Raw genomic sequence first — 26,473 nt, 5'->3', positions numbered from 1 at the left:
TGAACTTCCAAAACGATCACACTGGTTTCACAATGTGTCTATTCGCCTCCAGGTCTGGACGAGTTTCTAAAGTCTCATTCCAATCTCTGACTAAGAGCTTAGATCTCATAACAGACTAATGGATTATTAATGGAGTGTTCAGAGAAAGATTAAACTGAAAAGTCAGTAACATCTTTTTTGTTAAAACTCTGATAATGATCCTGAGTAGCAACCTTTTCAAAGTTTCCTGAGAGCCTATGCATTTATATATATATAAAGACTTTGTGGGTCACTTTACAGGACTCAAAAATGGGTGAAAATTAGATTTTTTTTTATTTGTATTTGTAGGTTTTAGCATTGTGTCCTCATTATTCATTTCGACACATTTCTGTACTTCACAGTTCAATATGAGGACAATCATGCCACAGGATAACATTTTACTTTGAAAAAAAAAAAAAAAAATACAATATAAGTCAATAAATCAATGATTATAGACAAACTCAAGTGTTCTTTGCTCTCCAGTCAAATGATTTTTGTTGAAAACATGAACAGAATACAGAAAGCTGAGATAAGCAAAAGTGAGAATTTTTTGCAATGATATGCTGATGATATTAAGTCTATGTACTGTCAGGCTAAGTTCAATTTTATTGTCTTTTGTTATTTAAAGGGAATTAATCCTAACATGCATTTGTTCGACTTTTGCTATTCTCACCCTACATGTTTTTAAGGTGTTTATTTTTGCAGTCTATAAGTGTTTGCCCACACGCACCTCACGCTAGCTTCACTCAGCTCCAAAAGATTTGTTTAGAATTTTGAATAAAATCATGTTCATCTTTTATTTGCTGTCAGAAAACAGGCTATGGTTTGACTAGCAAACTATGTTTATTAAACAATGGTGTCTTTTACTTCATACACTGACCATTCCAAGATTTGTGGTCAATCTTCAGTGTCACACGATCTTTCAGAAATCATTCTGATATGCTGATTTGGTTCTCAAGAAACATTTCGGATTATTAACCGTGTGAAAGATGTGGAAACTGTGATACATTTTCTCAGGATTCTTTGATGAATAGTTCAAAAGAGCAGCATTTTTTAAACAGAAATCTTTTGTAACAAAATTGTCTTTAGCATCGCTTTCATTAATTTTATGCATCCTTGCTAAATAAAAGTATTCATTTCTTTTGAAAACGACAACAAAAAATCTTACTACTAATCTACACACATACAAATACAGAGTCCACCAGTAAAAGTGCTTCTATTTTCTTATATATAGTTCAAGTTTTAAGTTAGATTTGAATCCAGATTTTAAATATGGTCTCAGACTACTGGACCTCACTGTTCTCAATTGGTAGTTTTCTAAATTCAAATAATTAAATACACCATAGTTCAATAAATAAATAGGATTATCAACTTTAAAAAGGAAAGGAGAAAACTTCCTATAATTTTCTTTTAGATAACAAAGTACAGTACTTAAGTATAATTTTGTTTAACAATAAACCTCTTGACATTGGCTATTAAAGCCTCTGTTCAATGACTAGTTAAGAGTAAAGGCGGAGATGAATGCTGACATCACTGTTTGCTTTGATTCTACGGTAAAAGGACAGTTTTACCTTGGGTCAGGTTGTCCTGGACTATAAGGCTGATGTATTGTCACCATTTACAATCTATCACTGAGAACTGAGAATAAGTTTTTGAAGCGATTAAGCACAACAAGGCATGAGAGCACAAACAGCTGTAGGTCTGAAAGGCGCCAGAGGACAATCTGAAACAGGCCGTTTCTCTCAAGTTGTTGCATTACGATATCTGCTAAAGTCTAGTAATGAAGCGAAAAGGAAGGGGGGATTGGTCAGAGAATCACATCGCCTGCTTTTCCTATCTGAGGAGGCATGGGCTCTCCTAAAATGGCTGCTATAAGAGCCTCCGGAGCGCTGACAGGGGACACTGGGCTCCGTGGACTGAGAGGACTGAGGGAGGGAGAAGTTAATGTGTCTGGAGAAACCAGACGCTCTTTCTTGGCATTGGCTGAAGGGCGCGGGGAGGAGCTCTGTGATGGGCCATCGCGGGGACGTGGGCACAGACTCAGAGACTGCAGGGAGGGAAGAGGCGTCCCAGAGAGTGCTGGTACGGCAGGGCTGCGGCTGCGCTGGCGCTTCTGGTGATGCCGCTTGCTGCTGTGGTTTCCAGGGCTGGGGCTACGAGAGCTGGGGACCAGCAGCACCAGTGTACTGTCATCTTCAGAGCTGACGTCTGAACTGTCAGAGCACGAGCGACACGCTGGTGCAGGCGGTGTGGACATGGGCAGCTGCACCTGTGAGAAAAAACAAAGAGGAAGAATATACATATAAGTCATATACTGAAGATTTCAGTGTTATGTAAAAGTTAAAATCCCTTATATGTTTCTAAATCCTCATGACCTTTTTACACAGAACACAAATGGAGATTTTTCAAAGCATGTTTCCATTCTCAATTACAATGAACGAAGAGATTTTAAAGAATAATAAAAGGGGTCGATATCATTTATGTGCAGTAAGTCTTCCAAAGAAATAATGGCTTTATGTTAGGAAAAGTGCTCAAACATTTGAGCATGGCACTAGCAATGCCAAGGTCATGGGTTTGATTCCCAGGGAAAGCAAGAACTGATTAAAAAAAAAAGTGTACTTTGAGTGAAATGTAAAGTATAAGTGATTCATGAGGTAATCATGTAAATAAACAGATAGCAAAAAAATCAGAATTCACTAAAAATGGGTTAAGTCCTAGTACATAAGTTCAGGACAAGACCTCAACCATTTTTTTATATTTTCTTGTTCAAGTTGGCCCTGTCATGAACCTGTATCCATGTAGATTCTGACTTGTTTTGGTCTCAGTCTCTCTTTTGGTCTCAGTCTAGATTTAGACTCATCTTACTTCTAGCCTCGATCTTGACTCTAGCTCAACCTTCTTGTGGTCTCAGTCCAGACTCAGACTCATCCCTTTACAGGTCTATGTGACCAAGACATAACAATAAAGGCTTTTTTACTTTTGTAATTGAGAGTGCCTTGGAGTTCCTTTTTGATTTTTGGCATCTAGTTTCCCATCCAAAGAGCACCTCTATTTTAACCAATTTTGGAGTCCAGGAAGCGCTCCTCTACCATTCCTTTTTTCATTAAACCTTCTTCTGGTTTTAGCCTGGACTCAAACTTTACCTCCTTCTGGTCTCAGTCTAGACTCAGACATATCTTTCTTCAAATCAAGTCAAGTCAAGTCTGCTTTATGGTCAATTCTTCCACATGTACAGTACATATATACAGAGAATTGGAATTGCGTTACTCTCAGACCCTTGGTGCGTACAGATAACACTTAAACACTAAACATTAAATTTGGATAATAAAATATAAAGTACACCTATAAAAAAATCTGTGGGGGAACTGTGTGTGTGTGTGGGGGTGGGGGGTGGGGGCTTGAACTGAGGTTCAGAGTTCAGTGGTGTATGGGAAAAAAGAGGGGAGGGGGGCAAGTTCTGGAGGGAGTTCATCTTCCTGACAGCCTGATGGATGAAACTGCCCTTCAGTCTGCTGGTCCTGGCCTGGAGACTCCGCAGTCTCCTCCCTGATGGCAGCAGACTGAAGAAGCTGTGTGACGGGTGAGTGGGACCACCTGTGATACAGAGGGCTTTACAGGTGAGATGGGTTCCATAAATGTCCTGGAGGGAGGGGAGAGAGACACCAACGATCTTATCAGCTGCTCTCACTATGCTCTGAAGGGTCTTACGCTTACGAGCAAACAATGAACAACCTCAAGTGTGATACAAATAAGACTTTATAAACTACCTAAACAATTAAACTAGTCTTACATAAACATACACACACATGCATACAGTGGACATAGGAAAAAGGGTTCAAGCTTAAGCAGTAAAGAGAGGAGAAATAAAACGTGAAGCTATCATACAATTTGATATTCAGCAGATCTACAGCCTGAAGGAAACATCAGTTTCTTAGTTTAAACACACCTTTGTAAAAGGTGCATATGATACTTAATGATCAATTAATTACTTGCACGTCTTGACTGTTTGAAAAAGAGTTCTGATGCACTTTGGGGCTCCAGTTGGTCTCTGCTGAAGTGAGCTGATAAGAAAGACCAGTTTGAATCAGAGGATCTTGATGAATGGAAGGTCAAGGCTGAAGGCCTGGCGCAAGCATGGTTTTTAAGGCTCTTAGCTCAGCATCTTCTCCTGGAATTCCTGAATCTAAAAGAACGGCCCTGATTTGGTGATCAGTGATCTATACAGGGGGATGATGTCACACCCTCAGAATTTGAGTAAGCCAATGAGGAATGGTATCTTTTGGAGGGAAGTTTTACAACTCTTTGTTTTTAGTCTGGTGTCTTTCATATGAAATTAGATTGGGGGGGGGGGGGGGGGGGTTCTAGAGAAGAATCTTTAAGATTCTTATAAAAGAAATGTGTTGCATAGGTATCAACATATAATATACACTCTCATTTAGATCATGCAAATATGAACTCATAGATACCAAACATCATATAGATTAGGCTACTAGAGATCAATAATAAGCAATGCATAAAATATATACAATACACAAAAGACAATTTACAAGAACAGTAACAGCATACACAATGCCCTAAAGTATATGTGAATTAATTAAGAAAAGTTTTTTCTATGAATTAATTAGAGAAGAGTCCCTTTTTATGTCCATCATGTGTCTGTTTTTGAAACACTTGAGTTGAGAGTTGCTTAGCCACATTCCTGGGCACCATAAACCTTTTTGCTTTCTTGGCCAGTGCTGGGGTGTTGTCAGTCCAGGAGAGGTCCACTGTGATGTGCACACCCAGGAACTTGGTGCTGCTCACTCTCTCCACAGTTGATGGTCAGAGGAACATGTTGAGTGTGCACTCTCCTGAAGTCAACAACAATCTCCTTCGTCTTCTTCACATTCAGAGATAGATTATTGTTACTGCACCAGCTGGCTAGGTGCCTCACCTCGCTCCTGTAGTTAATCTCATCTCTGTTCCTAATGAAACCCACTTCAGTTGTGTCATCTATAAACCTAATGAAGAGGCTGGAGTTGTGTGACGGTGTGCAGTCGTGGGTCAGCAGAGTGAGGAGGAGGGGGCTCAGCACACATCCTTGGGGGGCCCCAGGGTTCAGTGTGATGGTGCTGAATGTGATACTGCCGACCCGTACTGTCTGAGGTCTTCTGGTCTGGTCTTGACTCAAACTCAAACCTCCTCTGGTCTCAGTCCAAATTCAGACTCATCTCTCTTCTGGTCTCAGTCCAGATTCAGACTCATTTCTCCTCTGGTCTTGGTCTTGACTCAGACTCAACCTCTGCCTAAACCTTCTTCTGGTCTTGAGACTGAACTCAGCCCTCTTCTAGTCTGGCACAGATGAGCTTATGTTGCTGCTATAGACGATGTTGACAGTTTTACCAGTGTGAAGCCGCAACACCGGATATGTCATTTGCACTCAGCGGCACAGCCCCCACTGTCGTTTAGTAATAAAAAATCATTTAGTTCAGTTAGAGATTGGATAGTACAGTTAAAACTGAATGTGGCTACTCAATGCAGCGTGTCGACAGTCACATGAGGAGAAGCTGACAATAAGGGCCCTATTTTTTAACGATCTAAACGCAAAGTGTAAAGCGCACGGCGCAGGTGAACTCAGGGGGAGTCCAAAATCCCCTTTTGCTATTTTAATGATAGAAAAACGGTCTGTGTGCTGGGAAGCATTTTTGGAATGGGTTGTCCCTATTGAAGGGAAAGTTCAATAAAGCAATCAGAGTGTCATCTTCCATTCCCTTTAAGAGCGAGATGCGTTCGCGCCAGGGCGGATCCCTATTTACATGGCGGAATTTGTTGGTGGAAAAGCTGAATGCTTCTCAAGCGAAAAAAAAACTATTTGCTTGTGCGAAGTTAAAGTGCTCAAGCAGATCTTCTACATCTACAGCTCCGTGCGATGAGTCAGTTAATATATATGTGTTTGTGTTGGCACTATTGTTCAATTAATTATCCAATTTAATTTATCATTATAAGTAGTAATAGGCTGAATTGCAAATAGGTTTGAGTTGGTCTATTTTCAGCTTTTTAAAATAGCAATGTGTCAGCAATGGGCCTGAACACACCTCTTTTTTTAGACCAGCACGCCCATGGGCGCACAAATGGGCACAAATGCATTTGCTAATTAAATGACGTGGCACTGGACGGGAAAATGCGAACGGTGCCAGACTGAAACACTTGCGCTGCGCCGTGCGTCGCATTGCGCCTGGTGTATTATAGGGACCTAAGAGTGAGGTGAGACAGACAAGACGATGACAGAAGAGTTTCAAAACAACATGTGCCTGTTTTAAAAATAATTTGGATTTTGAAAAGCCTGTTGATTTCAGCCATTTATCTAAGGTGATATTAGGAGTTTTTTAGACATGCATTTCTTATTTATTTGTGTGACGAGTGGGGCGGGGCCGAGAGCCGTGGGAGCGGAGCGAGGCCAGCGGAGTGATTAGAAATGAATGACACCTGCGACACTCACCGGTCTCGAGTCCCACGGAGGAGATTGGAAGGATACAAAAGAGGAGCGACGACAGTGAAGGACGAGAGAGGACCAGGCCTGGGCTTTATTTTGTGTTTGGTTTTTATTTGTGAGCGACAGTCATCCACGAGGGGCTGTCACGCTGTTTTGTTTATTTTGTAATTATTTGAATGTCCGCTGGTTCCCAGCTCCTTCTTCCCATGACTGTGAAGTTTGTAAAGTGTTACAATTAGGTTCCACAGGGTTTGCTGATTTTTATTTAAACTGTGCATTTATTTTTTTACATCATGTATAATATGTCTTCCAGCTTTCTTATTTGTTTGCTAATAACATACATTTATTTCGTTATTAATTTCTTTCACAATGTTTACTAAACCTTTTTGTATACCTACACTCTGTGTAAGTTATTTCTTATTTTATATTAGGCATATAGCATGGTGTATTTTTTTCATTTTGTTAATAATAAAAGTGTTCTACATTGTATTTAGCAAATGATGCCAAATTGCAGCTAATTTAAAAGTTAAAGTAAAATGTACACCATGCATTTAAAAGTGAAGTAAAGTGAGAAAAAGAAGGAAAACCCAAACTAAAAACAACTGTTTGATGCCACATTTGTCGCTAATTTGAAAGTGAAAGTAAAATTTTACAAGCTTTTACAAGCTATTAAAAAACAGAAGGAAAAGAGGGAAAACTGATTATGTAACCAAATCTTGGATATAGCAAGTACACTCTTCTCAATTTTTTTTCTCTGTGAAAAAATGAGTCCCTAGTACTTTTGGAAAGTCTACACATTTTCATTTCAGTTTTTGTGTTTTCTGTTCAACTATTTATGGACCACTGCAGTATTATTTGAATAAGGGTTTAGTGTCAACTGAGGTTTTTGAGTCTATTATTGTGGTCTAATTTATTTCTGATTTAACAGTCCATAATCAGCATGTTACACATCAGTCAGTTTCTTTCTGTCTAAATGGGCATTTTTCTTACCAGAAGAATCTTTGCGAGACTTATCTTATGTACATATGGAATGTTGCATGTAAACATTTTGGTTTTGGTTTCATTCTGATACCAGTTATACTGCTAAAACCAGTTTAAAAAAATGGCAGAACATTGTGTTTCAAACCGCAGTACTTTTTGTCTTATTTCCATTGTGTGGCATCTAACATCTACTTTGATATTCAAGTGAAAAAAACAGAGTCTTTATGTTTGTAATTTGTGAATGTCCAGACACAAATCAGACTGCAATCAATTCTTCAAATGTTGACAATGGCAATGCCAGAGCACAATGACCTAGTCATCTTGCCCTACAACATGCTCGGAGCTACCGAGATGTGCATGTAAACTAATATTAGCATTTGATATGAGATGAGAGCAGTGTGAACCTGAAATGGTTCTGTCACTCCTACGATGCTGTTGGTGTTGTTACTGTAATATCCCAGAATATATTCCCCCGGGTCTCTTGGCAGATCCTCCTCAGAAAACGTCACCTGAAGGTCATGAATAACACAAAAAATTAAGGATAATGCTACTCAGCACTGGCTACTCAATAAATCTTCTTTGTTAGTAATAATACTGTTTGGTCAGCTTTCAATCCAAGATTATCCTGGAATGATTTGATTTTGGGATTAAAGCATTAGATCTCATCACAACTCACGCACACGACTAAAAAAAGCCACGTCATACCTGTGTCGACTGCTCAGATTTGGCCCATACATATGCAGCATAATCCTTGTGGTGTCTAAATCCCACCTAAAACAAAGTAAAATGAGTATTGAGTATTTAAATAATTGAATTATTTAAGGTGCAGATTTTGTGGATGGCTGGAGGTGTATTTAATTAACATTTAAAGGAATTTAATCAGAGAGTGAAATTTGCTCATTAAATCACAAACAGCAGATACAAATACTTTGAAATAAAAATGAAAAACAATATAAATTAATTCAAAAGAAGAAAATATCTGCAGTGTATCACAGGACGTGAATATACATTGCTCTGAATATTTCTGTTTAGATAACAAACAAGTACATCCTGGTCACGTTGCAAGCTAAACAACAGAGACTTTTGTATTCATACAATCTATCAGCAGTTGTGAAAGCAAGCATAAAGCAACTGATCAGTTCACATAGTTAAGTGTGACAAAAAAGTAACATTTATGAGATACACTGCAAAAAAGATGCTTTTACTTGAGAAGTGAAAGTTAAAGTGACATGCATATTTAGAATTCGTGCTCTGCATTTAACCCATCCAAAGTGCACACACAAATCAGTGAACACACACACACCCACCCCTGGAGCAGTGGGCAAGACTGCGCACAAACGCACACACACACACACACACACACACACACACACACACACACACACACACACACACACACACACACACACACACACCCGGAGCAGTGGGCAGCCATTTATGCTGCAGTTGGGGGTTCAGTGCCTTGCTCAAGGGCACCTCAGTGGTGGTATTGCCGGCCTGAGCCTCAAACCCACAACCTTAGGGTTAGGAGTCAAACTCTCTAACCACTAATCCGCGACTTCCCCTGCGATATGCAATATGAAGCAATATGATTTAAGATATTAAGATAAAAAATGAACAACATTTTGTTGTGTTTGCTAAAAAAAAACCATATCTGCCAATGGTTTAAAAAAATTACTTTTAATTCAAAGGCAAAACAAGATTTTTTTTTTCTTGTTTAAAGCAAAAGAAAAACAAAACAAAATGTAGATAATGAAGTCATTTTGCTTCCCAGTGCATGAGAATTTCTTGTAATTGACCTCTTTTTGACTTTTGACTTTTCTTCTCAGAGTTGTGAGTTTATATCTCGCAATACTGAAACAAGACAGGATTATGAGATATAAACGCTAAACTGTGGGAAAAGGTTACAAATACCTTTTATTATTATTACTGTTATTATTATTTGTATCCTGTGGTGGAAACAAGCTTCCATAATAATTACACCATGGGCACTTCACATTTATCAAAAACAATTAATAACATATTTAGTGATTTTTTTTGCGCTGTTAAATTTATATATTTTTTCCATGATAAAAATATGCAACAATAACTACAAGTAATGTATAGATTAATCTCTTGAAAAGAAAAGGCTAAGCTTAATTGGTTCTTTCTCAACATTGCTCTGTTTGTTAAATGTCTGTTAAATTTTCCTGACTTGCTCAACATAGTAACACTGGCTCAACCAATTGCGTGAGTTTGGGGGCGGGACTATCTTTTCATTGACCAATAGTAGGTAGGGAGAATGTTTGGGAAAAATGTCTATAAAATTATTATTGTTGAAGAATTTGAGCACACAAGTTCACACTTTACCTTTAATTAGATTAATAGAGTTTATTACACCTATTATAATGCCACTGTGGTTGTTAATGTCTGTAATTTGTGAAAGTAGTTTTATGTGAAAATGCCTTTCATTTATTACCTTGTACAGTCCCACCCAGTCCCATGAACTCCTCTGAAAGCCATGGGCCATTGTGAGTTTAACTGTGGCATCAGAGAACTTGGTCCATTCCTTCTCCACTTCCAGTGTCACTAATGGTAGGTTCACCTTAAAGGGAAACTGAGCAGGACAGAGGAAGATTGGACAGAATCCTAGAATCAACCGTAGGGATTATGAATATAAAAATGAAATAAATATTATATATCATAACATATATTTTATATCAACAAACAAAAAAATAATTTGACTGTATTAGCAGTTTGTCTGAGGCCACAAGGAACTTTCTTTAACTCGTAAATGCTGATAACAGATACCTCACATGACAGGCCTGAAATACATAAAGCACTGCTCACAGACTATATCCAGTGTCTTTCCCGCCAGTTTTAGACTCACATGCAATGAGAAGAGGGCGGACACCGGCTTGTGATCACTAATAGTGAAGCCCATATGACTGCGGTAAAAGTGCTGGGAAACTCTGGTGGCGCCGCCCAGCCATGAGGTCAAACCCCGCTGGAGTGCAGAATAATGGGATGGCACGGGGGAGCCCGTCCTGCGCAGACGCCACAAGATGCGGTCCGTCCATGCAGGCTTCCTCTTTTTTGCACTAGGAAACGAAGCCAGGTTTAAACGAGAGTCCAGAGAAACATAAAAAATCATTAAAAAAAGCATAACAGACCTTGTGTCATAAGTATGTGTCCCCACATCAAACTTGTAAGTTGGTGGGAAATCGAGGGGGCCTTCTATAAACCCCTCCAGAACGTATTCGCTTTTTTTCGCCATGTTGAGCTGTGACAAAGACGAAACAAAAAGATAAAATGTTCTTTCACTTTATCTATTTAACAACAACCCAATCTAGCAGACATCACAACATATAGTGTGTGCACATGCCCCGAAGAGCTGAATCTGGCCGGTTCGTTTATAGATGTAGTACAATGACCTCTAGTGGTAACAGAATGAACAAAAAAAGGATCTGTACAGAGACATCTGGTGTTATGTGATTGGGACGAGCTTATCTGATATGTTCAACATTGCATCACCAGTTAGATCTGTACATACCCTTGAAATCACATGCACCTGCGCAATCAGTTTCCTTTATGGCCCTGTCCCAAATGGCGCACTTAAATGTAGACCTTGTTTTATGTTAATTTTATGATTCAAACGGGTGTTCCTAAACTCTGTATAACCACATCCATGAACATTTCTAAATTAGGGCCTCTCTTGTTTAAAAGAACCATTAAAAGAGTACTTATTATGGAAATAATTTAATTTTTTTAAGAGTATAGTTAAGTGGGAACTAAATGTAATGTTTTTAGACACATTTTGCATGTTGATTAAAATGGAAATTTATTACAGTTTAAATGTGCACTAAAAGCAATTTTCTTTGCTCCACTTAGTAGGACTTCAGCACATCTTAATATGCAACTTTTGTTCTATATTTCTATTCTACTACAAGTGCACATTTAATACAATTAATTGCACTCCTTTTTCTCAAGGGCTGTGATGGTCTCCAAGCAACCTGTGACTCTATAGCTCTTTTACCTGATCTTTCTCCCACAGTAGAGGCAGTCTGTCATTCTCAATCGCACTTTTCACCACGTGAATGTCATAACCTTCGATTCGGAAGTTCAGATCACCGAACCAGAACACCACACTGTGGAGGATGCAATCATTTCCAGTGAACTCAACAGGTCAAAGTACAAAGTGTAATCTGTATAAAGCTTCTCAGATTAATGCTCAAATACAGATCAAAAGACTCTATTAAAAGAACATTATAGTTTAAATGCCTAAACCTAAACAATGTTGTTCTGCAACACATTATAAAAACTGCCATTTCTTACATATTGTAGTTTATTCATACAAAAGTAAGCCTAGGCATCAAAGATATGTTTTTTTTTCCAGGTACCCACTCGTGATCCAGCACACCCACAGCCGTGCCGCCCTCGAACTGCTGCTGCTGCAGGATGCTTTCAAAGTCCTCCATCCTCTGCTCCAGATTACGCATATGAGCCGGCAGGTGGCAGTTGAGGAAGCACACAGGGTGTCCGAAAACCATCATGCGTGCACTTACGCCCCCTTTATTCCCCTGAGACATACATATAGAGGCAGAGGATAATGGGAAGACATTAATAATACAGCAGCTCTGGACTCCATAGTAAGGTTTTTTTTTTTTTTGGTGCCTGACCTACCGGTGAAAGAAAAAACAACATTATTATAGAGATAATTTACTCACCCCTATGTTGTTCCACACTATTATGCTCTTTATATTTTTCCATGGAATCAAACGGAACATTTTCCATATTTTCTTTTCCATATAATAACAGTGTATAGCAACCACAGCTGTCAAACTCCAATGAAGAACAAACATTCAATTGATTGGAAAGGTTGGTATTGGTTGAATTAATTCACAGCTTTCACAGAATGACTCGGTTAAGTCTGAACCAGACATCTTGTTTATGAATGAACTTGGATGAAAGGACTGAAATAAATTGAAATCCTACAATTACTAAAGTCAAATAAAATAAAATTAAATTAAAGCTATTTAAAAATACATAAAAAATAAAAATGACAAAAACACATCAAAATTACTAAGAATAACACTAAAATGAAAACTGAAAAACAAAGCTAATTCAAAATATTAATTAATATTATTAGCTACTTCACTGCTGACTGAGTGATGCGGGACATGTTGTTAATAAAATTTTCCATGTAATTCAATTTAACATTTAAAATAATGTAAAAAACCTAATACTTCATATTTATATCAAGGTATTATTGTTGTCTTTTTTTCTATAGCAACTTGATAAAAGATATCTCATGCAGTTTAAAAAAGGGAGGATAAATTATAGATATGCTTTGTTGTAACTTCAAAAAAAATAAAGACTGACAAAAATAAAAACAAAAACATAACGATGATGCTCAGACATATTTTCTGAAGCCATTTAGACATGTAGGCCTACATTTTAATAAATGAAAATTAAACTCATTTCACTCATGAAAGATTTGGTGTTACTTGAGTAAATGATTCAATGACTCGCTTGCTTGTTGCCCCCTACTGGGTAACAAGGCATGCATGTCCTTTTTGGACCTTGACAGACATTGCCACTCTGAATTATTGTTGGAACAACATGAGTAAATGACAGAATAATGTCCAAATTTTCATTTGTGAGTGAACTATCCCTTTAAACACTGCTGAGAATGACGGGTGTGCTGTGCAGTCAAGGGTGAAATGGGCTGTGCAGAGACCTGTAGTTTATTAGCAGCGCTGCTGCTGCAGTTCCCACGGGTTGTGCTGTCTTTCTGGGTAACGCGCTGGGGAGAACTGAGAGCTGCTGTGTGTGTGTGTGTTCAGTCTGCATGAGATCAAACAGAGATAAACTTGATGTTTGTGTGTGTGTGTTTGTGCACTGGAAGACAGATCAGAAACAGAGCTGCTGCATGTCCTACTGTGCCCTACTCAAAGGAGACTGCAGAATGAGCCTGGAGCCATGCTGACAACAACACACACGGGGTCAAACACACTCGCTGTCACATACACAAAAACATGCTCGCAGTCTCATTTCCACGCTCTCCCCTTGACTCCGCTTTTCCTGTAATCTTCAAAGACATCACACGGTGGGAGTCATGACATTATGCAGATATCTGATGTTTGACATTAAAGTACTAATGCAGCACAACAATCACTGATCACATAAGCGTTCAGAAAGAAGACATTCTTTCCCAGAGGTCTTTGCTCGTGCGACTCACCCAGTAGCCTCCCAGCCCAGTGCGAGTGCTTTGGGTTTGTACTCCTCTGAGGAAGGGAAGGTGGCAGAATTTGGAAAACACCAGTAAGAAAACCCCCTGCATCCTCTGAGATGCCACCTAGACAGAAATGAACACATTTCAAGTTGAACTCCTCATCAGTGCAGTTAATCATTATTAAGATTTAAACGAACCAAGTTCAAAAGTATACTTCAGTTTTTATGCATACGCTAGTTTCTGTATACAGTGCATGTGATGTAAATTTTGCCATCAGCATATTACGAGCGTAGTTTGTCCACAAAGTGGCAACACTGACACCGCCTGTTTTTAACATTAAATATTTTAGTGTGTTTAAGTCAGAAAAGAAACTGAAACAGAACAACAAACAACTCCTGGAGATGCAGCAACAGATGTTCAGGTTGACTCATGTAGGTAAGGCTGTTAAAAAAAATAGTTCACCCAAAAATGTAAATTGACACCCTCAGACCATCTAAGATGTAGATGAATGAGTTTGTTTCTTCATCTGAACAGATTTGAAAATATTTAGCATTGTACATCATTTGCTTACCAATGGATCCTCTGCAGTGAATGGGTGCCGTCAGAATGAAAGTCCAAACAGCTAATAAAAACATCACAATAATCCACAAGTAATCCACGCAGCTCCAGTCATTAAGTGAAAAGCTGTGTGCTTATAAGAAATAAATCCATCCTTAAGGCATTTTAAATTTAAACCGTTACTTCTGGACAAAAGTTCAGTTCATAATTCATAATAAGTGAAAAAGTCGGTCCCCTGTTGTCCTCTTTTTTTGCTTCTAAATATTGCTTGATCTGCACATATTCCTCTCCTGATTCAGATGAGATGTTTTTTTTTCACTGGAGAAAGCAATAATATAGATCAAGGACTCATATTTTGGCTGAAAGCAATGGTTTGAAGTTTAAAACAAGAATGTTGTAAATTACTGTGATGTTTTCATCAGCTGTTTGGACTCTAATCCTGACGGCACCCATTCACTGCAGAGGACCCACTGGTAAACAAGTGATGTAATGCTATATTTTTCCATATCTTAGATGACCTGAGGTGTGAGTACATTTTAATTTTGGGGTGAGTATAATTCTGAGATACACACAACTCCAGTTTAAGCAAGTACAAGTGCCCCAGGGATGGTAACATTCCCCAATTCGGTGCATCAGCATAAAAGTTAACTATGCAATGCATTGATTTGTACTACATTGATGCATCATTTCGAACATGTTTGCATTGGTAAAACACTATTTTATATATGATTATTAGTAAATTTTCTATACTTAATAATTTGTGACCAATATTTTACATGTAGATTGATTTATCCTCTCTAAACTGTTTCTCAAGCGCGTTCTCTCATCACCGATCCCGCTACATGAACATGACGTATCAAAACACTACAGAGACGTTAGAAGTCAGTAGGCACTGGTGTTAATTTATGATTTGCTGACTGTCTGAACCAAAAAAATAAAAGTAAAATATCTGTACCATATTGAATTACATAGCATCATTTTTTTCATTGCATCGAATTGTACAGTGTTGAATCGAATAGAAATTGGATCACACTGCATCGTAAAATGGGTGAATAATATCGTATTGTACAACATCGGTAGCTGCTTCATATGTATATTTAATGTATCATATCATTGGCTACATACATCGAGATTTGTATCGCATTAGCCTCAGTTATGGAGACGCAAACCCCTAATGTGCGCTAGAAAATATCATCCAGTGTCTGTGCTATTTCTCTCCAGAAGTGCTGAGCAATTTTTTTGTTGTTGTTAATTAAGAGTTGCATGGATATCTTAACTTCTTCACATGAGGGCCTGTCAGGGGGGGTGTTTATTTTTGTTGCATCTTCAAAAGCTTGTCATGGTTCACTCTCATCGGTTTCTTTGAGGGTCAGTGGATAAACCTTGTGGATAGACCACAGAAACCTTATGTAACAGCCATACAAAACACACCAGCAAATGCACAGCAGCAAGCTAAGAACTTATCAGAACATTTTAATGGCCACATAGCAATATGATTTATTTCTTTTGTGCAATAAAGATTTTTTTTGAAGAATTTTGGTAACCAAACAGTTTTGGTGACCATTAATATCTTCTTGTGTGTTTAGAACATCATGAGGATGTGTAAATGATGAGAGCATTTTTATTTGGTCAACTGTGCCTTTAAGCCAGCTATGCCTGTGATTTACTGACCAACACATATCCAAAACGACTGAGTGTGTCCATGCAGAGCTCACTCCACTGGTCTATGAAGAGAGCATCTTTGAGCCACTTGTTTATCATAGAGTTTACTTCCTGCAGTCTAAAAAGAGATAAGCAGGAAAGAGAAAGACATGGGAGAAAAAAAAACAATAAAACAAGGACAAACAGGAGAAGATGGCAAAAAGGACATGGAAATCAGAAAACGCAGACAGAGCACACAGAGAATGTAGTGGAAGGAAAAATTAATTCGGCAACAATAATGGAAGGTATCAAACTGAACAATGCTACACATTCTTACCCGACAACCACCATGTCAGTGCTCCCATTTTCAACACCAGGTCCAAACAAGGAAGTGATGTCATCAGGAGGTATACCAGAGCCTACATTCCATGTGACAATAAGAACTCTAAAAGGAATAAATCATACTGTGCACTTAATGTAAATTTTGTAATAGATTCCATGAAACATTTGTTATATATTCCTTAGATAGGCAGCTATTATACATATATTATGTATGATTGGCATTTCGCTCACAGTTACTCTTATTTATGGTGGATATATGTGGTGCTACACTTGGTTTTGGATCAGGGCTGTAGTTTTAAATCCATGGTCATATTCTCCTTTGCATTACGTCATGGTAATATGAGTCATCAAAATTGCTCAAATCAAAAAGCCTGGGATAAATGTCACCTGCTGTATTTAATAGCTTCCAAAACATGCTGAACGCTTTTAACTAATTAGAGCACATGCACGATGAGTAAACAACATCAAACATTATAAGGGTTCTGTCTATGTTGTCAAAGATGACAAGCTAAAGGATCCAGGAGCACATTCGTGTGTCTAGGAATGCTGCCAGCTCAATGCTCCCGTGTCCATTCTGTCACCAGGCTCTGAGAGCTTGAAAGGATGAGAAAATCTCAGCTCTGCTGGTATGGGTTCTTTAGGTTTATTATGTCTGCACACCACTAGCTGATTTATCAGAATGTGCTCTCAACTCCATGATGAGCTAAAGACCCCAGAACCTCGGAGCACATCAAGCAAGTTTAAAATCTGAGGCTGTCACTAGGGCGGACTTTCATGCAGGGGCGTAGATAACGCGGGGGACGCGGGGACGTGTCTTAAACCGACAGATTCTCTGCCCTCAGGCCAGCGGTTATAAGCAAACCCAGCAGAAACCAAATGACTGAGTGACTGCAGTCACATCATGTTATATCACTGGGACTGAGAAATGTTAAAACAGCACACTTCGGTAGCGGCTCCCGACCGTAAATTTAGGTTGGGCAGATTCTAGATCGTAGCACTAATATATGAAAAACATTTTGTAAGAATTACATTCTAAATCTCTAAACACATGAAGACAGAATTCTGGACGAGATGTCCTTGCGTAAAGGGGCAGTCACACTAGACTTTGAACCAGCAAAAAAACGCTGTGGACGCCGCTGTGAATATGGGCGGGAGCAGGATATAACATCAGGCCCCAAGGTTTCCCCTCAGTTATCACAACATGGATTCCTATGTGCTTGTATGGTGTCTTTTGCGATGCTCGCTCTCTTTCTCTCTCTCTCTCTCTCTCTCTCTCTCTCTCTCTCTCTCTCTCTCTCTCTCTATATATATATACTGTATATATACACATTCTGCAATAAAAAAAATGATAAAATCTGTCCGCATTCAAACTGTCCTGTTTCCACTGACTCCGTGGACCATGATTATTATAATATTTTAAAGATAGGATAATATTTTATAAGATTAGATAGATAGGATAATATTTTATAGATCTTGCTCTATGGGTAAAATTAGCGCTTCATCCATTTTTGTATACAGAGGTCACACAGTGACGTATCAATCATCTACTGGTCACACGTCTTCACGTGATGTGACTTCACAAGTCAGGGCCGCCCCCTGCCACACTTGCTAGAGTGAACAAATGAATGAAAAATTATTTTTAATAAATCACTTGACTCACTCATTTTGTTGGTGAATGATCAGTGTTTTAGAGCAATTTGCTTGTGTGAATAATTCAATGACTCATTCATTTTGTTCATGGATGATCAGTGTTTTAAAGCGAATTGGTTGTGTGTATAATTCAGTGATTTGCTCATCAAGACAGCCCCTTCTTTTGTTAATGAATTAGTTAGCATTTTAGCTGACTTGGGGAATTACAATGGTCACGGCATTCACTTGTCCATTAAGTTCAGAAGATCCCATAGTCATTTTAGGTTTCAGAAGGGTGCTCACAAGTGTCCCTTTGAGGTCACCATGCACCATTGATGTTTTGCAGCAGACCTCTACCTGACAATCAAAGCAACATTATGTCACTAAATTCTGGACTTAGAGGAAGACCAAAAGGTCTAAGGGTTCCATCTGGAACGAGGTTAAAGACAATAACTTGTTTTGTTTTTGAATAAAAAAATCTGTGTTTAGTATGAATCACTGGAATGAATGACTCAATGACTCAGTCATGAAGACAGTCATTGTCGCCATCTACTGGCATAACAATGCAACCTACAGAAAGATCAATTAAACAAATTCTCAGCAGTCTACAAACAAACTCCCACTTTTACATTAGCATTTTTTAATAGATGCTCAACCAGATTCAAGGTACCAAAACTAACTGTTGTACAATTATTGACAATGTATATGTGGCGGGGGAGGCGTGGTTTAGCGAAGTCTGCAACGGGAGAGCGAGTGAAGAGACGAGCGGCGGTAAGTGGTTCAGGTGAGAAACAAGTAACAGCTGGATCTCGTTGCACTGATTGGCGTGGGGAACCAACATTTAAGGAGCGCGACAGCTGGCGAAGGACGAGAGAGACGGGGACTCGTGAGCGAGTGAAGCTGGTGAGCTGCCAAGGACAGAAGGCTGCAGTACCAAAGCAGAGGAGACTTCATTGAACTGCGCTCACCTGCCGCGTTTGTTTGTTTTAATTTTGAAACTGTTAAATAAAGTCTCATGAGCCCCGTACACCGACCCTGGTCTCCTTCCTGCCACTCTAGACAGAACCTTTCACTACACTGGTGCCGAAACCCGGGACAGGAAGGAGAGTGATCCGCCATGCAGACTCCATCGGGATCATCATCATCGCCATTTGCGGACATCATCACATCGCTCGCGGGTCTTCATCAAGAACACCACCAGGCCCTGCTGGATCTGCGGGCCGACCAGGACTACCGGTTCCAGGCCATGATGCGGGTCCAGCAGGAGGACCGCGAGCTGTTCCGGAGCCTGCTGGACCGGGAGGGTCGGATGGGGACGGCCTCCCCCAGCGCCCCGCCCGCCCACATGCCGCTCACCAAGATGGGACCCGCTGATGACCCAGAGGCGTTCCTCGACCTGTTCGAGCGGACTGCAGAGTCATGTGGGTGGCCGATGGACGGCTGGCCCGTCCGGGTGATCCCTCTGCTGTCCGGGGAGGCCCAGAAGGCGGCCCAACAACTGCCCGTCCCGAACCTCCTGGTCTACGCCGACCTGAGACGAGCCATCGTCCAGAGGGTCGGCCTCAGCCCCGAACAACATCGCCAGTGCTTCCGGTCGCTGGAGCTGGCCGAAGCGGGCCGACCCTTTGTGTTGGCGCAGCAGCTCCGGGACTCGTGCAGCAAATGGCTGCTGGCCGGGGACGGCGACGCGGTGGTGCTGGAGCAGTTAATCTCCCGCCTCCCAAAGAAGACCGCCCAGTGGGTCCAGTGCACCGGCCGGCGTCACTGGATCTGGCCATCCAACTGGCGGAGGATCAGCTGGCGGCGTGCTCCGGGGTCGGCGAGCCCCTCCTGGCTGTCTCTCTCTCTCTCTCTTCCCCTGTCTCCCCCTTCCCCCAGGCTCCAAAATCTCTCCCTCTCCCTAGGTCCCGTTGGGTGGGGCCACCGAGGGCTGCACCCCGCTGGAGGGTGGCGATGGAGCCTGCGGCCGGGGCACGAGGTCCCGCACGAGGGATGGCCACACCCCGGCAACGGGGGAGTGAAAACCCTCCGGCTGCTTCCCCACGTCAACCCCCTGAACCACTTACCGCCGCTCATCTCTTCACTCGCTCTCCCGTTGCAGACTTCGCTAAACCACGCCTCCCCCGCCACAGTATATAATGAGACTCACCTGAAATCCCCCTCTTCGCTGATGGTCTTGTTCAACTTCTCAGTAGTGTCTCCTGTGTTTGGTACATGTGCTTCGGGACTTGGAAACGGTTGAGGAACGGGGCTAGACAGGGGGCTGGGGTTTGGGTTGAGGATTGTTCTGGCGATTAGGTTATTGTGTGTGTTAGCACGGACAGGCTGTGATGGAGGGCTTGGAAGTGTTGGGGGAATGGTTGGGGGGTTGAAACCAAGTTGAGAAGTTGGGCTCAGCGGATTTTGGGGTCTGCAATAAGGCAATGTTGACTCGGTTGGGGAGTGAGACAGGAAATTGGACATTCCCGTAGCTTTAACCTGCAATGGAGGCTCAGTGGGTCTAGAGACTTTGATTGAAGTCTTGGTGGCCAGTGCCGTAGGCCTGGGTCTACTGATGCTGATGCATTTTGTGGATTGTGCAGTGGAGTCTGATCGGGTTCTCTCCTGAATGGCTGGGTTTGTCTGCAGTGCCGGGGTCTGTCCCAACACTGGTGGGTTTCCAGCCATGACCGTCTGGCAGTGTGAGGATGTTTCCATTTTGCAAGGGTTTCCAAGCAGTGCTGGGACTGGTGGTTTGTGGAGTCCTAGAGCTCCAGTATGTTCTTCGGGCATTGGGCAGCTCTGAATGGGCTGCATTGGATCCATTTACCTGCGAAGACAATAAAGGCAGCCATTGAGGTGTTTAACGAATGTTCCAGGTTCAATGCAAGTTTTTTGCTGGTAGTCAACATTAAATTGGTCAAAGACAAATAGTGCCCACAATACAGTAAAATATACATATTTTTAAAAAAAATAAAAAAAATAAAATAAAATAAAAAACGTGCCAAGGCTTGAAGTTGGATCTTTCTCAAGCACATTTTTAATTTAATGACTGAAAAAGTATAAACAAATTTTATTTACATCTTGAATAAATGACATTAAGTATTATTAAAGGGGTCATATGACGTTGCTAAAAAGAACATTATTTTGTGTATTTGGTGTAATGCAACATGTTTATACGGTTAAAGGTAAAAAAAACAACAACAACTTAGCGTAAGGTTAAAAACATTATTTTCAACATAATGTACATTATTGTTTCTCCTCTATGACCCGAAACACATATTTTTACAAAGCTCATCGTTATGAAGAGCAAGGTGTGCTCTGATTGGCCAGCTATCCAGTGTGTTGTGATTGGCCGAATACCTCAAGCATGTGAAGTTACGCCCCTTAACACTGTGATGCCAAGTCCAGGCGCAATGAGACAAAACATATAAAACCCATTACAAAAGAGGCATTTGTTGCATCCAGTATGAACATAATTACTGATTATAATGATTTATACTGTCTTTTTACGCATTGTGTTGCATATCGCGCTTTGTAAACATAAAACCAATGTCTGCATTTGTGATCGGAGAAACTACAAACAAAAAGTGCTACTCTACACTGTTCAATTCTCACGTTTGAATCATCAGTGGTAAATCCTTTAAATATTTAAACATACGTACAGGCTGTGAGTCAGAATCTAGGCTGTCCTTGCAAAGTTGGAACTGTCCCACTTTATATAAACAGCCTTTTTGCACAGAAGGATTGTATGCTACTGGTTCAGGAAACAGCCTCGTCCTCCTTAAAATGCGCTGCATACATCTGAATATATTGGTTGAACTTTTCTGGAACAGTTTTGTTAATACAACTTAACTTTTGATTTCTAGTTGTGTGCCCTTTTCAGCACCATCTCCACGACATGGCGTCGGCGGCAACAGTGAGAGTAAAAGTTACACCTTCTTTCCTTGTGTGAACATTTGGGTGGTGGTATGTAAATCTTCCCACATAGTGATGTATACATGTGGGGGCGTGTTAGCATGAGATGTTTTAGGTAGGAGTGGATGACTCTTATAAAGAATATCTCTTTGGATTTGAGACTTCAGTCTTTGCAACTTTACAGATCTTCTTTAAGCACCAAAAGCTTGTAACACTCTAAATATATCAGATAATACCACAGTAAAAGTTGATTTACTCAACTTTTTACTCATTTGTAAATATTCTTATGCGCATGTTTTTGAGTCACTCACTAAAATTCTGAACTAACCTGCTTTGTAAAAATTAAAACTATCTGACATTTTAAAAGACTTACTGACCTTCGAACAGACATGAGGTTCTCCAATGGTCCTCTTATTTCCTGTTTTATGTGGGTACATTGGTTTTTCAAATATAAGTACGTAGTGAAGCTTTATTTTTTTCCCCTTAAGATTAAGAAATAATAATGAAGTTACATATCAAACACCATTCATTTAACACATTTAATTCTTTTAAACAGACGTCTCTAAAATCATTATCAGGAGTTGTATCATCTTAATTTATGCATTTTTAATGTATTGTTGATTGAATTAGTACATTAAAAAGAGCATCATATCATTGACCTAAACCGCAAATGCTGTTCATTGAGCTGAACTAATACTAAACCCAGAACATTCCTTTGATAAATGGTGGCAAAAGCATGAAAGACAATGCAAAGGGTGACTAAACCAGGAAATAGATGCTGTGAATGCAGAGTAAGATTAGAGACCTGGGCTTGTGTGTCCTTCACACTCCTCTGCCTTCTCCCACGGTCAAAGACAGAGACTGTTGCTGTCTGCAGTGGACGATTGAATGTGTGAAGAGCTTTGGACAGTAACCAGGGCTGAACATCCCTGCTATGTACCTGTCCCCTCTGGCTTTCTTCCTTTCCTGAGACGTCACTGCTGACATCAGTGAACTACAATCAGCTAAGATCAATCCTTTTCTTCAAATGACAACTATGTACCCTCCCCTCTGTCCTGATCTACTTTACTGTTGCTTGGCAACAACTTCCAGTCCCAACACCCCCCTTCCAAACACTTCCATTCTTTCCTTTTAACATTCCGGAATATTTCTTTTAAGAAGCAGGGTTCTGATCGATAAGGCAATCTTTAAAGAAAATGCTAGGGATAATGGTCTTCACATTGCATTAGCAATGATGCCTCTTTCTCCATCTGTTGCAGAATAATAGCTCAGAGCTTTTACACATTGGTGTCTTGGGACAGATCTTTGGTGAGAAAACAGAATGCTTTCTCAAGTACTTAGAATCTTAGAAAACGTTATAAACATTCCTAACAGAGTTTAGCAAACATGGCCAGTTTAAACATGCATATATATATATATATATATATATATATATATATATATATATATATATATATATACATATACACACACACACACGTTTGTTTTTGGGGGGACATCCCATAGGCGTAATGGTTTTATACCGTACAAACTGTATATTCTATGGCCCTACACCAACCCTACACCTAAACCTAACCCTCACAGGAAACTTTATGCATTTTTACTTTCTCAAAAAAACTCATTCTGTATGATTTATAAGAGTTTTGAAAAATAGGGACATGGGTTATGTCCTCATAAGTCACCCTCTCCTTGTAATACCTGTGTCATACCCATGTCATAATACAAAGTTATGTCCTGATATGTCACAAAAACATGCCCACACACACACACGCTACATGGGGCAATTCATAACAAAATCACAAATTGACAGAACTGAGAACTGTTTTGTTTATGGCTGATATATATTTTATGCAAATCATAAATCTAATGTTTTTAACACAGTCATTTGCAACACAAACGTCACATATATATATAAATATATTACCGGTAATCTATGTTTGATATTTATTTTCATGGCAATTATCTGAATGTACATTAATGTACATTATAGTAATTACGTGTCATGTATAAAAAATATGTTTATTAAAGTTAATCAATGAAAAGATAAATGGAAAATATTATTTTTTCCATGCAGTGAGGTAAGATAAGAGCTCATCTGCTCACACAGTATTTAGTGCACTGTAATAGGGTGGCATAGTGAAAACAGGTCATCATTAAAAATGTATAATGATGACAAATTATAACAATGGCTGAACAGAGCCAAGTGAAAAAATATATTCACAAAATATAACAATATTTATTTGTTGATGGTATTTATGTTACCTTTTACGCTTCTGCTGTTTAATTAATTACTTTGTGCTTAATTGTTTCAAATGTAACATGTCATTGGGGCATGTTGTCATGAAAGGTCATTAAAAGACTAATGCCTATAAAATGTTTTAATTATAATAAAAAATGATACCTGCCATATTTCTCATGAGTTAAACAAGGTCACAGGTTCTGGTGGGGTTTATATATATATATACATATGCTCACAATCATGATATTTCAACATTTCCCTCAATTGTTTGTGAGTATTACATCCTATTAGTCACTAGTAATAGAAAATAAAATAAAAAATCTGCAGTATATGCAAAATTGGTTTCTCAAGACAATAAAAATGTTTGTCTGATGGCACAGACAATTTAGTTTCAAACCATCCTAACTTTCCATTCATTCGTTTTAATGAATCCTGGGTTTGTCATTATTAATAACAGGCTAAATATTGGACATGGCCTATTATTTTGACTGATGAATGATTACACATATATTGTGAGAAAACTGAAAAAGCAGGATATTTCACTCAAAGAAGTCAACGATTATGAAACCTGAACACATTAATAAAAAAATATATGTTATTAGGCTACATATAATAATTTATAAACTTTTAAATTCATTTGGTTTTGTTTTAAGAATCATTGAGTCTGTCGCAAGAAAAATATTATTTAAATATCTCACAGATCCCGCTGGACATCAAATAATATCTCGAGTAGTCTATATAATAATCGTCATTTCCACAAGCCAGTCGCGCGCCTAATGAACCGTTATCACGAACAAGGTCATCTGTCCTCGCTGGTCAATTAAGAGTCAGCAGATAATTCACCGTTTCACAAGCTGATGGAATGGACTACGTTATGGAAATGGCGAGAAATGAACGCGAGTCTTTTTGACAGACAAGCTAGGTCTTTTTCAAAGTTGTTTGTCCGACGACACTTGTTTATACGCTGCAGTGCCTCGAGGTGAAGGATGTCACGCGCATCTCACGCGCTTCAAACAGAGAAGCGTCACGGTAAGAGACTATCTCCTGTCATATCTGACTGAGTCGTCGACCCACGTCTCGTTTAAAAAGCACAATAAAATTGATATCGAAAGAATTCTTACCTGTCCTGTTTCTCTGCACCGGCGCAAGTGTGTGTGTGTGTGATGTGAGCGTCTCTACAGGACTCACACACACACACACACACACACACACACTTCCACCGGTGTAATAATGAGTGATGGAGAGCGGATAACTTACGTCAGTCCCAACAGGACACGAGGAAAGGCAGCGAAAACTGTGAGTGAAACATCCTCAACACACACTTGACTAGTGATGACGCAAGGCGCCGGAAGCCCAGCCGCATCAGCGTGCGCGGAATGGAGAGGTCCACGCACACGTGGATGTTATTAACATGACAGGACAGCACAACTCACGAGGACCATTCACACAATCAGTCAATAATGATCCTGATGATGAAGGTCCAATCAATCCACCTACATATCTGTAGGCCTTTCATCATCATCCAGACCTATATTAGATAAACTTATTAAAAATGCAAATCATATTAGTCTAGTTTTCTTTTAACAACACTATTATTTGAGAATAGAAATGGATTTTAAGTAATTTTTCATGATTTTTATTGCCATTTTTGTCATTCGACTGGGTAATTTTTTTTAAAGTGAAAATGTATTAGGAAATACTCCAGGTGTTTCTTAATTTTTTTTCTCTCTCTCTCAGGTTTTTGACATGTTTCGAACAGAGCATTATCCTGTAAATATTGTGTTAATTGGCAGTCAGTTTATACTTTTATTTTACTGTGACCTCAATATAATTTATACAACACAGGAATTATATTAGGCTATTGTTTTTTTGTTGTTGTTTTTTACAATGTCAATAGTTACGGTAAACAGAAATTTAATTATTAAGAAATATTGCAGGTATTTCTTATTTATTTTTTATTTTTTGTCATTTATTAAATCATATAGGCTAGTTAGTGTTCCTATATCACAACAGCACTATTATTTGATTTAAAGTCAATTCATGACTTTTATTTGAATTGCTATTGCCTATTAAGTCATTTCGCTAGTTGCTGCACCTATTGAAAAACGGACAGTTTATTAAGAAATATTGCAGGTATTTTTTTCGAAACAGAACATATTTTTGTGAGAATATTGTTTTAATTGGTAATCAATTTATATTTTAACGTTACTATGCCCTCAATATCACTTTTCATCCTGTTATTTTTTCTTAATATTCCTTTAACAAAATACAATTACATAATCCTTCAGGAAGTGAAGTCATTTAATTGGGAAAATAACAGGACCACCATCAGTGAAGTAATAGCAGATGATTTGATGAATTTTGTGATAGTTGGTTTGTCACTAAAATCCAGTAATAAATTATGTGTGTGTGTGCATCAGCAAATACAAATAAAAACCACAGAGAAGATTATCACATTTTATAATACTTGGCAAACACTTGG

General features: G+C 39.3%; 1 protein-coding gene across 2 annotated transcripts; it reads right to left on the bottom strand.

Moving 5' to 3' along the window:
* Positions 1–1,370: 1,370 nt before the first annotated feature.
* Positions 1,371–25,339, bottom strand: LOC132127308 (inositol polyphosphate 5-phosphatase K). 2 transcript variants are annotated; one of them, XM_059539106.1, is made up of 13 exons: positions 25,249–25,339; positions 20,005–20,664; positions 16,222–16,329; positions 15,915–16,023; positions 13,692–13,808; positions 11,855–12,030; positions 11,487–11,598; positions 10,624–10,733; positions 10,341–10,551; positions 9,930–10,067; positions 8,177–8,242; positions 7,876–7,980; positions 1,371–2,287 (listed from the first exon to the last, which is right to left on the bottom strand). In XM_059539106.1, the coding sequence occupies exons 2-13, from the start codon at positions 20,658–20,660 to the stop codon at positions 1,826–1,828; spliced, it is 2,370 nt and encodes a 789-aa protein (XP_059395089.1). In that variant the 5' UTR covers positions 20,661–20,664; positions 25,249–25,339; the 3' UTR covers positions 1,371–1,825. The 2 variants fall into 2 exon arrangements, with proteins under 2 accessions (XP_059395089.1, XP_059395090.1); XM_059539107.1 differs by lacking the exon at positions 25,249–25,339 and adding an exon at positions 25,113–25,231.
* Between the last annotated feature and the right edge of the window lie 1,134 nt (positions 25,340–26,473).

This window comes from Carassius carassius, chromosome 45 (genome assembly GCF_963082965.1).
Source record: "Carassius carassius chromosome 45, fCarCar2.1, whole genome shotgun sequence".
NCBI classification, from domain to species: domain Eukaryota; kingdom Metazoa; phylum Chordata; class Actinopteri; order Cypriniformes; family Cyprinidae; genus Carassius; species Carassius carassius.
The sequence above is the reverse complement of the archived record's forward strand: the minus strand, read 5'-3'. Positions and strand labels throughout refer to the sequence as shown.